General features: G+C 42.8%; 1 protein-coding gene across 7 annotated transcripts in view; it reads left to right on the plus strand.

Moving 5' to 3' along the window:
* The first annotated feature begins 1,149 nt into the window (after positions 1–1,149).
* The window catches only part of IWS1 (interacts with SUPT6H, CTD assembly factor 1), a 46,595-nt gene continuing 30,692 nt past the window's right edge, over positions 1,150–17,052 (plus strand). For 3 of the 7 annotated variants that reach the window (XM_063647320.1, XM_054477152.2, XM_054477155.2), the window contains exons 1-2: positions 1,230–1,884; positions 4,744–4,859. In XM_063647320.1, the coding sequence (XP_063503390.1) occupies positions 1,836–1,884; positions 4,744–4,859 (165 nt within the window). In that variant the 5' untranslated portion in view covers positions 1,230–1,835. Of the gene's footprint in view, positions 1,885–1,996; positions 2,346–4,743; positions 4,860–17,052 lie in introns of those variants that run through there. The other 4 variants (XM_063647321.1, XM_054477154.2, XM_054477151.2 and 1 more) reach the window with 3 other exon arrangements.

The following is a 17,052-nucleotide window of genomic DNA, read 5'->3' on the forward strand; positions in this document are numbered from 1 at the left end:
AACTGCACTGGGGTGGGGTGTGAGGGGTAAGGAGATGGCAGTCCTGAAAATGTAAGGCAGCCAAGACTCAGAAAGACACATCTGTGCCACTACAGAATTTCTCTACCAGGATCCAGGAGGGACAGCCAGCTGGTAGGAAGGAGCTCTGGGAACTCTCCGTAAGCTGTGTTTACACTGACAACCGCACTGCTTTAACTAAGGCTCTGTATTCATTTGAAAGACGTGTCGTGTCCTGTCTCACTAAATTGTTGGCTGAGTACAAAAATTAGATCTGATGCTTCTTTGTAGCCTTCTAGAGCTAAGAACATTGTTGTGTGTCCAGAGTGTTTCTATCCATTCTCCAAACCACCAGTACAGTTAGTTTTAACGCTAAAATTCAGTAATTCTCATCTGACAATTGCATTGTTTATAACCCAACCACTTTCCTGACTGTTGGACTTACATCTCTGGTGAAACTAAAAGGTTCTCTTCCACTGAACCTCTTCCTGGAATTTTGATCTATTAATCCTGCTCCATTTACACAGGTGTACTCTCACCTTCTCTTTAGAAGAGGGCTTAGAGCTTTGATATCTTCTATCAAGTGATTTGGTTTCAGGCATTGCTAATTCTTTGTTCTTTTGATTCTCAAGACTGCCTGAGAAGATGTCATTTCCACAGCTGAAAAGAAGGAATTTGGATTCAATGCTGTTTCCACCACTTCGGAAAGGAATATCCATGATTTCTCTTGCAGGAAAATGGGAATTTCCAGAGAGAAACCACTTCTCCCCTTTCTTCTCTTCCCATGTCCTCTTCAGGAGCCTATAATTGGGCTCTGCCAGCATACTCTGACTGGCTAACGAAGGGTCAGATATCTGTAGTAGTAACAAAAGGCTCTTTCTCTACATGTCTACACCTCCTGGGGAGTCTTTGCTTAAACCTCTACTGGCCCTCCTCCGATCAAAAGGCAAGAATGTTCCCCTCTCTGTCCAAGACTAAAATGAACAAGTAAGGAAATGGATTTTACTCAGCCTGTTGCAATAGGGAGAGCACTCCAGATATGATCAGTGTCTTGGCAGCGTAGTTTTGCCTTTTATAGGGAGGAAGGTGGGATGATTGACAGTTGGGATGGTTTTGCAATCAGGAGAAGTTTCAGTCACGTGAACAGAAAATGTTCTCTGTGTCTAACTAGTTGGTGGGGGGAGAGTTCTAATCTCAACTAATCACTCGATATCATCAGCGGGAATTTGGAAGGTCTGTTTGGCTTTATTAACAGGCTCAGAATAAAGGGGAAAGGTCTCTGTTTGGCCTTGTCACAGGCAAACAAGGGGGTCATCTGCACGCGTTTTATCTGAGTCACATGGAGACGGGTGGTTCTTTACAGTGTGCCGTTCCAGAAACACAAATAGATGAGGGGGTTTCTTAATCACCGCTGTTTTCCAGGAACACAGGGCTCAGGTAAAGTTCAACTTCACCTTCCTCGGTGTTTCATCAGGGGAATCCTTCTGGAAGCAAAGATGTGTACTTCTTACTGTTGGATAAATGGCTTCTTAACAAGGAAATTAAATCGTTGTTTAGAATGAAAGAGAGGAAGACGCCGGGAGAGGAGGCGCTGTGGATCGCGCCAGTTAGTAACGCATCACAGCTCGCGGGCGTCATACTACAAGTCCCAGTGAGCAACGCCCGCTTTCTTGCCTACTGCGGGCGGGAACCAGGCGCCTCTGGGCCTGACGGGAACGACAGTGGTTTGGCTGAATGACGGAAAAGTCATTTGAGCAGGTCTTCATTTTTCGGAAGAGTATCTCAAAAGCTCTTCAAACAAGGCACGGACACAGAATCTAGGAAATGATAAAGAATCAATGATAACGTTATTTCCACGGGGGCCAGACCAGGATCCACCTGAGGAAGGTATTTAACTAAAGCCCGAGTTCCAGCTCAATTTTCCCAGGAGTCTCCTTTCCGGCCGTGCCTGGCGTCATTGCTGTTGCGTCTTCTCATTGGCCGGTTGACGGGTTGCGGCGCCTGCGCGCTGCATTCCTTTGAGGGTCGTGGGCAGACTCCATTTTGGCCCCAGCCGTGCTTCTAGGAAGTAGAGCGCCGGCTCGCATGCCTGCCCGCCCGCCAGCTTGACGGGTACGGCCTTTTCCGCCGGGGCTTCCAGGTCAAAGCATTCGCCTTTGCCGCTGCCGCTTTCTTACCCTCCGCACCCGTTAAGTTCTCCGGTCGGGCGGGAGTGTCTGAACACTTAGCCGCGCCATCCGGGGTCACACCGCCTGGAAGGAGGTGACGGGGGTGGCGCGGGGCGCGGACACTCCCCGCTGAGAGTCCGCCTGCCATGGACTCGGAATATTACAGCGGCGACCAGTCAGGTGGGGCAGGGACCTGGGGGACCGGGCTGGGAGGCGGAGCAGTTACTCGGCGGGGCTTGGCCTGGCACCCCGCGGGTGGGGGCAAAGAGGCCCCCGAGACCTTCCCTCCCGCGACCCGGCCCGAGGAGGGCAAAAGCCCTCTGACCAGCTGCAAGCGTCGAAGCTAGAACGTTGGAGAGGGGATTCTGGTGGGAAAGCTTTCTTCCGAATCGGCGAAGGTTTTTGCTGAAATTGGGAAGTCACTTTCATATGTTAAGCTCCTATTGTGTGCAAAGTGCTAGGGAAGGAGAGGTGTCTTCTGTTAAGAGAGTTTTCAGTAGTTGAGTAGTTGGAGAATCCAAGGGGCGATGGGGCGGGGGATCCTTCCTAGACTTTTCACTCCTAGTTAGGAGTGGTTTGATCTTGCCTGCAACACCGGACGTAAGTGCAGGACCCATGTTTCAGTTGCATGCAGAGAGTAAGGATTGCGCTTCTGGCACTTACTGGTGATTTTTGTGCCTTTCCTCCACCTTGAGATCGTTCCTCTTCCTCCTCACTGAAGTTTGGTCTCCTTTCTTTACTGTTTGTTTATTCTGTAAACTCTTACTGGGGCCCACTCTGCTGGCACGGTGCTCGGCACCTGAGATTAAGGATAAGTGAGGCAGAACCTGGTGTGGGAAACACGTTGCATTTGCTTTCCCTTTGTGTGCTAGTTCTGTTGGGGCGTTCTGTTACAAAAGTTCTTAAATACACCATAAATAAATACACCCTCTATGTACCCACAAAAATTGAAAATTAAGAAGAAAATATGAGTGCTTAAATAATTGTTTAAGCGTTAAGCCCTTTACTGTTTTGAGTTCATTGCTTTTCCTTACATAGGACAGTGAATTGTAATGACTGCAAAGGGTTTTCCAAGCATGCACTGCTTAAAAACACTTTCCTAAACCAGGTGCGGTGGCTTATGCCTGTAATCCCAGCACTTTGGGAGGCGTAGGCGGCCGATGGCTTGAGCCCAGGAGTTCGAGACCGGCCTGGGCAACATAGTGAGACCAACACCTCCCCCACCCCCCATGCCCCTACCCCACCCCCCTACTTAGTCTCTACAAAAAATGCAAAAATTAGCCGAGTGTGGTGGCGTACACCAGTAGTCCCAGCTACTCAGGAGGCTGAAGTGGGAGGATTCTTTGAGCCCTGAGCCCGGGAGGCAGAGGTTGCAGCGAGCCGAAGTTGCACCACTGCACTCCAGCCTGGGCGACAGAGCAAGACTCTGTCTCAAAAAAAAAACAAAAACAAGAAACACTTTCCTGATACTTTCAAAATAGTTTTTTTCCATTCATTTGCGTTTTTAAGTTACTTTTTAAAAAGTAGACCGGGCACGGTGGCTCACGCCTGTAATCCCAGCACTTTGGGAAGCCGAGGTGGGCGGATCGCCTGAGGTCAGGAGTTTGAGACCAGCCTGGCCAACGTGGTGAAACCCCGTCTCTACTAAAAATACAAAAAATTAGCCAGGCGTGGTGGCGGGCGCTTGTAATCCCAGCTACTCAGGAGGCTGAGGCAGGAGAATCACTTGCTGAACCCGGGGGGTGGAGGTTGCAGTGAGCTGAGATCACGCCATTGCACTCCAGCCTGGGCAAAAAGAGCAAAACTGTGTCTCCAAAAAAAAAAAAAAAGTAATTATATGTAATACATGTACATAGGTTAAAATACGATTTTAGTCTGTATTTTTTAAAGTATTGGGGCTGGGTGTATCCCAGCACTTTAGGAGGCAAAGGCAGGAGGATTGCTTGAGGCCGGGAGTTTGAGACCAACCTGGGCAACATAGCAAGACCCCATCTCTACAAAAATATAAAAGAAAGTTAGGTAACAGTTTGTATTTACCATTTTATATATGCTTTTCTTGAATGGATTTTCACTAGTTTTGAACTGGAGTTCCTTGTGTTCTTCATTTGTAAACAAATACTTACTGTATATCAGGTACTAGGCAGTGTTCTGGGCTCCAGAGATTTAGCAGTGAACCAAAATCCCTGTTCTTGTGGCATTTTCATTCAAGTGAAGAAGACCCACGTTAAACAAAATAACTTCAGGTAGTATATTAGAAGGTGATAAATGCCATGGAGAGAAAGACCCAATTTTAACATGAAGTTGAAATAAATTGTTGACTTGGTGTTTAGTGTTGTTTCTTAAGCTACAAATTGTTTTTATGGTGTAGTTCTGCTGCCACGTATTTCACAGTATGTGTTATGATTGTTGGTGTTTGTATGAGTATTGTATTACCTTATTCAAAATATTAGCATCTTTAGTTAATGCTTCCTCAGTGGTAACTTTTGCACTTACGTTATTCGTGATTCAGTGTGTTCATTTCACTGTAGATGTCATTCATCTTACACCATAAGTTGGTTTTTGTTTTGTTTTTAATCAGATGATGGTGGTGCTACCCCAGTACAGGATGAACGGGATTCAGGGTCAGACGGTGAGGATGATGTAAATGAGCAACACTCCGGATCAGACACTGGAAGTGTAGAACGTCATTCAGAGGTATTGGCTAACCAACATCTTTGGGAGGGCTTTTCCCTTGCGTTCTGTGAGATCTGTTATATTATAGGAGTTACAGAATCTCTGTGACAGAGTTTAGGGTTTAATCTCTGAGAGTAAAGGAGCATAAGTTAATAGAAAACTGCTTGAAAAATAAATAGGGATGGTCTGGTTACTGTTGAAATCACAGTGAAATATGTTCTGATTGGGTCACATTTCAAATGTTAGGCAGTTTTCAACTGTGCATATTGATTCAGAAAATGGGCCCGGCCTTTGATATTTGACTGTTTCCCTATTCTGCAATAATGTCATAGTGGGGCATTGAGCATTTGCAATCTGAAGAAATACCACTTGAAATAGAAAGTTATGGGGGTTATCACCTGTCAAAATTTATGTCAGCATTTGCCCTTCTGATTTTGACTGTTACGGTGTATATAATGTATGTAATAATAATGCTTTTTTTTTTGAGACAGGGTCTGACTCTGTAACACAGGCTGGAGTACAGTGGTGAGATCTTGGCTCACTGCAGCCTCTGCCTCCTGGGCTCAAGCCATCCTCCCACCTCATAGCCTCCCGAGTAGCTGGGACTACAGGCACAGGCCACCACATCCAGCTATTTTTGTTTTCTTGGTAGAGATGGGGTTTTACCATGTTGGCCAGGCTGGTCTCAAACTCCTGACCTCAAGTGATCTGCCCACCTCAGCCTCTCAAAGTGCTAGGATTACAGGCGTGTGCCACCACACGTGGCCTGCAAATATAATTTTAAGAGCTGTTTTTGTTTAATAATACAGAGTAGTATTGGGTTTTGTGTACATTTTAATGTGTTTGCCCTAATACATAAATATTTCAGAACTGCTTTATTTTCCTTTCTGTTTATACATCATGTTAACAAGAAAAAATAGGGAAATTTTTCAATAAGTTCACCGTAAGTCTTTGGTAGATATGACTGAAAACAAATAGGAATGATAAAGATGCAAAGATTTAAGAACTTTCTATGCCTTATATTTTTCTTGATTACACATATGCAGAAAATTGTCCAATTTTCAGTAGGTATGATTAGAGATTATATTGACTCTGTCCTTTGACAGCAACATTAGCACATCATACATTCAACAGGTATTCACTGAGCACCTAATATGTGTCAGACTCTTTTTTGCAGGTGCTTTGGACTTATCAGTGACTAGAAGTTAAAATCCTTCTCTTCTTAGGTTTGTTTTTCCAGTAGGAGGAGAAAGACATTAAGCAGGAAAAATTTTTCTTTTAAATTGTGTAGTCTGCTAGAAGATAACAAACGCTGTGAAGAAAACAGATAATTAGAACAGAACAAAGGATGGAGGGCAGGCTTTGGTGTTAAATAGGGACCGTATAGGTCTTTTATTAAGAAAGTGGCATTTGAAGCAAGGTGTGAAGGGAGGTACAGGAATAGCCGTGTGGATATGGACGTTTAGGGGAAGAACATCCCCGGCAAAGACCCCACGGTGAGAGAGTGCTTGATATCTTCGAGGAGCCGGTGGAACTAAAGTGGGTCATTAAGGGGCAGGGGAGGTCAGAGAACTAAATGCGGGTGTGGACAAGGCTCATCTTTTATATATTTTGATGTCACTCAGGTTTTTTCTGTGCTTTTAAACATTCAGAATAAATTCCAGTATTTTAATTGATAGTTGGAAGTTACTTAGTAGTGTATATGTTGTTACAGCCAGTGCATTTAGTGGGTGATATTTTAAGTTTCCACTTTGGAAACAGCATTCAGAGATTAACCACTGTCAGTTTAGAGCCCAGTAGGGTAGTCATCTCGTGGCCTCATGGTGCAGTTACAAGTTCAGGTTACCCTAAGCATCTTTATTTTTTTTAATAATACAGATTCTAAATAAATAAGTGTGCCTGTTTTTGAAAATTTGGAAATCACAGACTGTCCCAGACTTAAACTATAGTTTGACTTAAAATTTTTCAACTTTGCGATGTTGCAAGTGCTGTATGCATACTTTGAATACCCATACAACCATTCTGTTTTTTCACCGTATTCAGTAAATTACATGAGATACTCGACATTCTATTATAAAGTACGTTTTGTGTTGGGTGATTTTGTCCAACTGTAACCTTACCTCTGTAAGTGTTTGGAGCACATCTAAGGTAGGCTAGGCTAAGCTGTGATGTTTGGTGGATTAGATGTATGAAATGCATTTTTGGCTTAATTATATTTTCAGCTTACTATGGGTTTATCAGGCTGTAACCCCATAATAAGTTGAGGCGCTCCTCTATCTGTAAAGTTTAAAGAAAAAAATTAAAACCAGCATAGTCCAACTACAGAAATGACTATGAGCCTTTTCACATTATTTCTTCTGCAGTTTCATTCTGTCCCAGGTATATGACGTCTATATATTTTAACTTTACTTGAGATGTTATTATATATATTTTGTGTCTTTCTATCTATATATTTTGAGACAGTCTCACTCTGTCCCAGGCTGGAGTGCAGTGGCGTGATCTTGGCTCACTGCAATCTCCGCCTCCCAGGTTCAAGCAATTCTCCTCCTCAGCCTCCAGAGTAGCTGGGAGTACAGGTGTGCACCACCATGCCTGGCTAATTTTTGTATTTTTAGTAGAGACAGGGTTTCACCAGGTTGGCCAGGCTGGTCTCAAACTCGTGACCTTGTGATCCACCGGCCTTGGCCTCCCAAAGTGCTGGGATTACAGGTGTGAGCCATTGTGCCTAGCCTATGTATTATTTTTATCTTTTCACTTAAGATGATACTTTTAAGTGTTTCCCCACATCATTAAAGATTCTCAATAAGCATAATTTTTAATGGTTTCACAATATGGATGCAGCATCACTTATTCAGCAATTTTCTAATTGTTGTCATTTATGCTGTTTAGCTATTGTATTAAATAACTGAAGCTGCCCTGAAGATTTTTGTACATAAACATTTGTGATCATTTTTTATTGTTTCCTTAGAAAGCTGCCAGGAGAATTAACGAGATTAGAGACTAAGACATTTTAAGGCTCTTCATAGAAATTCCTCTCCAGGAAGGTTATGCTAATTTGCTAAACCACTAGTACTTCAAGAGTGCCAGTTGTACTGCGTATAAGTGTTGAGTTCTGTATTAATGTTCTTTTGCCTGTTTAAAATGGCTTTTAAGAAGACATTTTGTTTTCTCATTAAAAATTTTTTTTAGAAGTAATGGGATGTTAAAAGAATATGATCGCATTAAATGAAGCAGTGCAAAGGCCGGGCGCGGTGGCTCATGCCTGTAATCCCAGCACTTTGGGAGGCCGAGGTGGGCGGATCATGAGGTCAAGAGATCGAGACCATCCTGGCCAACATGGTGAAACCCCGTCTCTACTAAAAATACAAAAATTAGCCGGGTGTGGTGGTTTGCGCCTGTAGTCCCAGCTACCTAGGAGGCTGAGGCAGGAGAATCTCTTGAACCTGGGAGGTGGAGGTTGCAGTGAGTAGAGATCACGCCACTGCACTCCAGCCTGGCGACAGAGCGAGACTCTGTCTCAAAAACAAAAACAAAAAAAATGGGGCAGTACAAATTACAGGTCCAAAGCCTAAAAGATACTAGTTTCCTCTTGAGGCTGTAACAACTTGATACAACTTGGTGGCTTAAAACAATGAAAAATTATTATCTTATAATTCTGGAGGTCAAGTCCAAAATGGGTTCACTGGACTAAAATCAAGGTGTCACAGGTCTGTGTTCTTCTCTGAGGGAAGATACATTTCCTTGCTTTCTTCAGTTTGTGGTGGCTACCTGCATTTCTTGGCTGAGGCTCCTTCCTCCATCTTCAAAACCAGCAGCATAGCATCTTCACAACTCATTTTCTGACCTCTTGTTTCTGTCATCATGTCTCTCTCTTACTCTGACCTTCCTGCATCCCTCCTGTAAGAACCTTTGTAATTATAATTGGGCCTACCTGGATAATCCAGGGTGATGTCCCTATTTCAGGGTCCTTACCTTAATTACATCTGCACAGTACCTTGCATGTAAAGTGACATATTCACAGGTTCCAAGGGTTAGAGCATGGACATTTTTGGGGGGCCATTATTTTGCTGCCATAAGATGGTACTCACAGCATAATTTTCCCAATAATGGTACTTTTTTTTTTTTTAAGCCCCTCATCTGTATTTTAGAATTTAGGCTAGTATTTTTTTTTTTAATTCATTTCACCTATAGTATTTACTCAGCGCGCACACACACACACACACACACACACACACACACACACACACTCTTTAAGATAGTGGTCAGTATAGGAAATACTGATAAGATTTTGAAGACCAGTAATTTTTGCAGATTTCTTAACCACTTTATTAGAAAGCTCCTTTAGTTATTTAAAAAAACTTATTTTTTCTTAAAGTAATTGTATATGTCTATAAATAATCTCAGACAGGTGACAGAACAAGTCTCATATCAGATTACCTTAAGAAAACAAGAGTTTACTGTAACACATGTATGTAATGGGCTGTAAATCTGTCTAGGTAGCTTGTTCTGTCCATCTGTCATTGATGGCGCTGCCTAATGGCCATTTCTAATAACATGTCTGTTTATTCTTGTATGGTTGGCTTTATTTTTTTCTCCAAGATTTGAAAAACATTCAGTAATCAAGATAAATGATATTTTAAAACTCAAAATTAATGCAAAAAAATGAACAGAATATCAAAATCTTAAAGTTAGGATCAGTAACAATGCTGCGTTGGTCTATATTTGAGCCAGAGGGGAAAGGAAAAACCAGTACCAGTTATCCTGTCTTCACATTTTAGATATTTTGTTCATCATGGGTTTTTTCGCACCGACATTGATCTTTAAAAAGATCACCTGTCTTGGGCCGGGCGCGGTGACTCATGCCTGTAATCCCAGCACTTTAGGAGGCCGAGGTGGGTGGATCACCTGAGATCAAGAGTTCGAGATCAGCCTGGCCAACATGGTGGTGAAACCCTGTCTCTACTAAAAATACAAAAAATTAGCCAGGCGTGGTGACAGGCTTCTATAATCCCAGCTACTCGGGAGGCTGAGGCTGGAGAATCGCTTGTACCTGGGAGGCAGAGGTTGCAGTGATCTGAGACCGCACCATTGTACTCCAGCCTGGGCAACGAGAGCGAAACTCTGCCTCAAAAAAAAAAAAAAAAGCGCCTGTTCCTTTAAAAAGCAGCTTTTCTTCTTCTTCTTTTTTTTTGAGGCAGAATCTTACACTGTCGCCCAGGCTGGAGTGTAGTGGCACAATCACAGCTCACTGCAGCCTTAACCTCCCAGGCTTAAGTGATCCAGACCTCAGCCTCCCAAGTAGCTGAGACCACAGGCATGTGCCAGTATGCCCAGCTAATTTTTGTATTTATAGTAGCAATGGGGTTTTGCCATGTTCCCTAGGGTGATCTCAAGCTCCTGGGCTCAAGCCATCTGCCCGCCTTGGCCTCCCAAAGTGCTGGGATTACAAGTATGAGCACTGTGCCTGGCCCAAAAGAGGGCTCTATTGAGATCAATTTACATACTACACAATTTGTGCAATTCAGTGATCTTTAGTATTTCATAGTAGCCCAGCTATCGCCACAGTTGGTTTTAGAATTTCATCACCTAAGAAACGCTTTTGCTGTTACCTTTCTAACGTCCTCTTCCCTTTGCCTACCCCTCCCCACCCCACAGTCCTCAGCAACCACTGATATACTTTCTGTCTCATAGAAGTCCCTGTTCTGGACATTTCTTACAAATGGAATGGTAGAATATTGTCTTTTGTGACTTATTTCACTTAGCATAATATTTTCAGGATGTAGCCATGTTGTAGCACGCATCAGTACTTCATTCCTTTTTGTGGTAAATAATATTCCATTATATGGATATACTACATTTTATTTATCCATTCATCAGCCGATGACATATGGATTGTTCCTTTTGGTATTATGAATAATGCTGCTATAAACATTTGTGTACAAATTTTTTGTAGACATATGTTTTCAGTTCTCTTGGGTTTATTCCTAGGGAGGTAATTGCTGGCTCATAATGTAATTCTGTGTAATCACTTGAGGAACTGCCAGACTATTTTCCACAGTGGTTACACCATTTTACATTCGCACCAGCTGAGTGTAAGGGTTCTGATTTCTCCATACTCTTGTCAGCAATTATTACCTGACTTTTTGGGGTGTAGTTTTATTCTTTGCATTGGCTGTCTAGTTGTCCCATTGCCATTTGTTGAGAAGACTGTTCTTTCCCTATTGGATGGTCTTGGCATCCTTGTTGAAAATCTGTTGACCATAGGATATATGGCTTCATTTCTGGACTTTAAAATCTTACTCATGTCTGCATCTATCCTTGTGCCTGTACTAGTGTATTAACTACTATTGCTTTGTAGTATGTTTTGATATTGGAGAGTATGAGTCCTAATTTGTTCTTTTTCAAGATTCTTTTAGCCTATCTGGGTCCCTTGGAGTTACCTGTGTATTTTAGAATCAGTTTGTTGATTTCTGCAGAGAAGTTAGCTGGGATTCTGATGGGGGATTGCACTGAATCTGTAGACCAGTTTGGGGAATATTGCCATCTTGATAGTGTAAAGTCTGTTCATCCAAGAACATGGGATGTCTGTTTAAGTGTTTAATTGCTTTTAACAGTGACTTGTAGTTTTCCGTGTATACATGTTGGATTTCTTTGTTAAATTTATGTTATTCTCTTTGATACTTAGTAAATGGAATTATTTTATTAATTTCATATTCATATTGTTCCTAAACATTTTTCCTACTATTTCTAATTTTATTTCATTGTGGTGGGGGAACAAACCTTGTATATTGCTATTCTTTTAAATTTGTCAAGGTTTGTTTTAGGGCCTAGCACATAGTCTATCCTGGAGAATGTTCCATGCACTTAATAAGAATATATAGTTGAATAAAGGTTTTTTTTGTTTTGTTTTTTTGTTTTTTTTAAAGGTCTCTTCTGTTGCTTAGGTTGGAGTGCAGTGGTGTATTTGTGGCTCACTTTGACACAGCGGGCATGTGAAAAGATTATGGCTCATTGTAACCTTGAACTCCTGGGCACAAGCAGTCTTCCTGCCTCAGACCCCTGAGTAGCCAGGACTACACTAGCGTACCATCATGCCTGGCTAATTTTAAAATTTTTGTAGAGATGGATTTTGCCATGTTGCCCAGGCTGGTCTTGAACTCCTGACCTCAAGTGGTTCGTCCCACCCTGGCCTCTCAGCAGTACTGGGATTACACGTGTGAGCCATTGTGCCAGGCCTGTTTCTTTAGATATCTGTTTGATTTAGTTGGTTTGTAGTATTGTTGAAGTCCTCTTTTTTTCTCATTGAGCTTATGTCTAGTAATTCTATTCAGCTGTTTTCTCCTTTTCTATTTTGTGTGTGTGTATTGCGGGGGTGGGGTGCGGAGTCTCACTGTTGCCCAGGCTGGAGTGCCATGACACGATCTTGGCTCACTGCCCAGGTTGAAGAGATTCTCCTGCCTCAGACTCCTTAGTGGTTGGGACCACAGGCATGCACCACACGCCCAGCTAATTTTTGTGTTTTTTGTAGACATGGAGTTTCACCACGTTGCCTAGGCTGCCTTCTGCATTTTTTTAAACACTGAGCTCTGGGTAGGGGGTGGAGGAGTGGGAATGAGTTAGTAACCTGAAATCCTTTCAGCTTGCATCTCTTGGCATGGTCTCACAAGCCGGCCCAAGGGTGATTAGGGCCCCAGTATTCTCAGTGTGGTCCACCCAAGGTGTAGAGCCTTCTTTAAGCAAGTGAGGGTTGGGCAAAAGATGGGAATCTCCACTTCTCAACTGCAGTCTTTCGGAACTTAGCCACAGCAACGGGCGTTGGGGAGCCGGATAAGAGATGCTGATGCCCTGCTCTTCCTGGGAAGGAAGCCCTCTAAATGAAGCAGGGTGGAGAAGGAACTCTGTATTTCTGGCTGCAGCAATCTGGAGTGGAGTCAGCCTCACTGAATTGTGAGGTTGGAAGGAGGGATTGATCTTGGTTCAAATAGTCTGTCTTGTGGAATTTGTGTAGGCGTTTCTTCATTTGCCCTTTGCTGTTAGGACCATTTGTAGAGGCTTTAAGTGGTTGTTTTTAATAATTTTCACTGGGGAGAAGGTCAGTAGAACTTCTCATTCTGTGATGCCCAAAGTCCTTGTTTGACTTCGTGTTTATCTCTTACAGATTGGTCGGACTTTTGCATATTCCCCAGTTTAAATCCCAAAGGGACCCACTATGCTTCTCTTGTCTGTTAGTGCAATCTGTATTGGGCCCATTGAGCTCTTTCATCTCGTGGAGTTTCCTCTATGTGTGTATGGGTGAGGTCCTCCGGGTCCTGCCTGTGGCCACACATCCAGAGAGAGCAGCGTTGTGTTGCTTTCCTGAACGAGATTCTTAGCAAGCCAGTTGTGGGTATTTGGGGGCATGCCTGTATAGTAACAGGACATTTAGCATCTTGGTTACTGGGCATTAAATGAAATGCTAGTAACACATCCTCCCCATCATTGATGACCAAAAACAGCCCCTCGAATTTCCCACTAACCCCTTGGGTGAAGACCCAGAACCGCCCTTGGATTGAAAACACTGAAATGGACAAATGAGGTGTAATAAACATACGAAAGGAAACAAGAAATACTCAACAATGTAGAAAATGAGCGATTAAACTGTAAATAGAACATTTATAAAAATGGCAATGCAGCTGTTGGAATTGCTTTCAAAGAATATTTAGTGATATGGAGAATTGAACATGTTACTTGTGATGCAGGATTTTTTTGGAGAGTGCCACTTCCAGTTGGCGGGAAACCTCTGGGGTCAGCAGTACCCCTGCTTGGGCCTTGCTAGGCTCCGGGCTCGCTTGGACTCGCCTGGACTCACCCTGCCCACTCGGCCTGGCAGGCTGCACTTGGTTTTTGCTACCAGCCTCTGCAGGCAAGACAGGTACAGAATGGCAAGGGGTGTGTGAATGAGCGAGTGCAGGGTCTGGTTACAGCACACAGCCAGGTGGGTCAGCTGCTGCAGCGGGCGGGCAGCTTCAGGCACCAACACAGGCGCTGGCTCCGTGTGAGGCTGCAGCTGGACCCAGTGTGCCACAGCAATTTCCATAGAAGGCACCGGTGTCCAGACGAGGGGGATGTGGTGGTGCCTGAAAACTCGGAGATGCCAGGAACTGCAGAGCCCCAAGGGTGTCACAGCTCAGTTCCCACTGCCAAGGGCTTGGCGAGCAGGGGCATATTACAACCCTGCTTTGGAGAGTCTCGAGGTCCGGGCTCTCAAGAAGCACTACAGCTCTTATTCATTCTTGCTGCCCACAGCGTTGGCGAACGGTGGTGTGTCATGCCCAGCGACTTTTTCTCCCCCATTGCTGGGTAAGCGGGAGGGAGGGACACAGTGTTACACCCCTTTTTGCATCCTCCGTTTGGCGGGTCCCAAGTGCTTTTCCTGCATCCAAGAAGAATGAGGTTGCACGGACAACCGAGAGTGAGCAGGGTGGGGAAGAGTTTTATTGAGTGATGGAACAGCTCTCAGCAGCATGGGGACTTGAAGTTGGCAGCCCCTACCCAAAGGTGGGTTGTCCCCAATGTGTAGCTGACTCTGGGGTTTTTATAGGCTCAGAATTGGGGAGTATGGGCTGTAGGTAGCCTTGGGAAAGGCAACATTTGATTAGTTAAAAATTAGCATTATTCAGAAAGAACCACTCAGGAAAGAGCAGGCAAACGGGAATAAAGGTTCTCATTCCGGTCAGGTGCTCTAGCAGCTCAGTTTTCAGGGTTTAAGCTGTCTTTGGCTTGAAGGTCACATTTCACCAGGGACCCACCCCTATCTGCCTAGGAATTTGTCTGCTTCCTGCCGTTATTATTTGAAAGATACAGGCTATTATTGTGATTCTAGGTCCTAGTTTAATGTTTCTAAAGTAAATTTACACAAAGAAGAGATTGAAAGGACTAAAATGTAAATGATGGTGATCTTTGGGTGTGATTTGCATTCGTCTTATTTCTGCAGTGCTCATTAATGTTTCAAATAAAAAGGAAAATAATTTGGTAGAATACTATGCCATTTTATATGGTAACCCATTTTTATAAGCATGCAACAGCTAACTCAAAATGTACTAAAAAATTCAAGATTTAGAAGAACCTTGTGAAGAACCCTTTCATGTAAATAAAGATAAACCTTTCTTTACTAGCTGTTTTTTTCTGTTTTTATCTTTAATATATATTTCCTTACTAAAAAATTATAGCTATTAGGTATCAAATTGTCTTTTCCTAATAGATTAGTTGGAAGCATACATGGAAAGGTAGTTTCTTAAATTTCAAGAAAAGGTATTGCAGTTTAGATTTCTCAATCCAGAAGCCTGTAGAAGTTTTACACATCTTTCTTTGAAGATTTTGTATTCCCAGCTACCCCGTACCTCATGTATGTGCAGCCTGAGATAGTTGACATTTTTTTCTCTGTCCCCAATTGTGTTATTATATGGTTTCCAAATCAAGTTAATTAAACCTTTATTTATTTATTTTATTTATTTTTTTTGAGACACAGTCTCACTCTGTCACCCAGGCTGGAGTGCAGTGGTGTGATCTTGGCTGACTGCAACCTCTGCTTCCTGGGTTCAAGCAATTCTCTTGCCTCAGCATCCTGAGTAGCTGGGATTACAGGCATGCGCCACCACGCCCAGCTACTTTTTGTATTTTTAGTAGAGACAGGGTTTCACCCTATTGGCCAGGCTGGTCTTGAACTCCTGACCTCAGGTGATCCACCCACCTTGGGCTCCCAAAGTGCTGGGCTTACAGGTGTGAGCCATGGTGCCCCGCCAGATAATTAAATCTTTAGATTGGAATGCATTTCCCAAAAAATTGGCACTCTTGCTTAAGTTTATATAATGTGTGATAATTTATTATTCATGTCTTTCATAATTTATTATTCATGTCTTTCAATAAACATTTTTGAATGTTTATTGTTTACTAGGCATAGCAATGCAAACTTAAAACTTTAAGGTGTCCATGTGGGTGCGGCAGACCTATAAATAGGTGACTACTATATAATGCGTCATTGTAGAAAGGATACATACCAAGCACTGAGAGGAAGGGAGGATGGGCTTAGTAGCCAAGATATTTCAGCTGACAGAAGAATGAGAGACATTGCCAGTTGGAGAAACAGGTTGGGGGTGGCGATAGCGGTGGTGGTAATTCTGTCTAGCTAGAAGAGCAACAGGTACAGGGCCTAACATTAAGAAGGACTTGATATATTTCAGGAATCATTATTGTGGCTAGAAAATGGAATAGCTTAATGGAAGGTAATGCTGAATAATTAAGTTTGGGTTAGATGGCTTCACACCTTTTGTGGTAGGACAGACAGGGAAGAAGGGGGAAAACTCTGAAAAATCTTTTTGAATAGTAATCACTGGAAATGTAACTTTTTAATAAAGCAATTTGAGCACCAAGTGAGAGGTGGCCGTCAAATGTGACCTAGTTATAACTAGTTGCCAGTTCTAGTTTTTGTTATTTTTACCATATATTCTTTTAGACAGTATTTTTGCCAATTAGCTGTGTGGTTTTGATTCAGCTGGTTTCTGTTTCATGGAAAATGTATCAAAGGAAATGCTTACCTTAACATCCAGAAGCCTGTAGATTTTATCTATATATAGAAGTACCCTCCTGAGCGTCCCACAGGAAAAAATGGAGTGTGAGACATTGAGGAAGATGTTGTTTGGGAATGGAACCTGGCTTCTCATGGTTCTCTGACTGTAAGCAAAGCACAGTGGGCCCAGCCATCCGCCCTTGAAGTCAGTGACAACTCCTTTAGCTCCAACATTACTTGAATTGAGTAAAAGAAAAAGTCTGCTCTTATTTGGATCTTTCCACCAGGGGGTTGTGTTAGTATAAGGAAAGCATGCTTATGGGGGAGTACATCAAAACAACTTGAAGATTTGTCTTGGCCATTGCTGTCCTATTTCTTATTAGTTCTTTTGATTCTATCTACATTTTCCTGTTTTAGTTTTCAGTCTTTGTCTTTGATTCTAATAATGTTTAATGCAAACATTATTTTCCATTTATTTTATGTTAAGCATTGCTTGTGGGGTTTCTTTTTCATTTTAGTGAATATATTTTGAGTGTCTTTTTTATGCTGCAGGTAAAAGATACATTTTTACAGAATAGCCTCTGATCTTAAGGTCAGTGTATCAGATAAATGTAAATAAATGTGTAAATCACCTTTCAGTGAAGTGTGAGCGTACAAGATGCTATGGGG

This window comes from Pongo pygmaeus, chromosome 11 (assembly GCF_028885625.2).
Source record: "Pongo pygmaeus isolate AG05252 chromosome 11, NHGRI_mPonPyg2-v2.0_pri, whole genome shotgun sequence".
Lineage (NCBI taxonomy): Eukaryota > Metazoa > Chordata > Mammalia > Primates > Hominidae > Pongo > Pongo pygmaeus.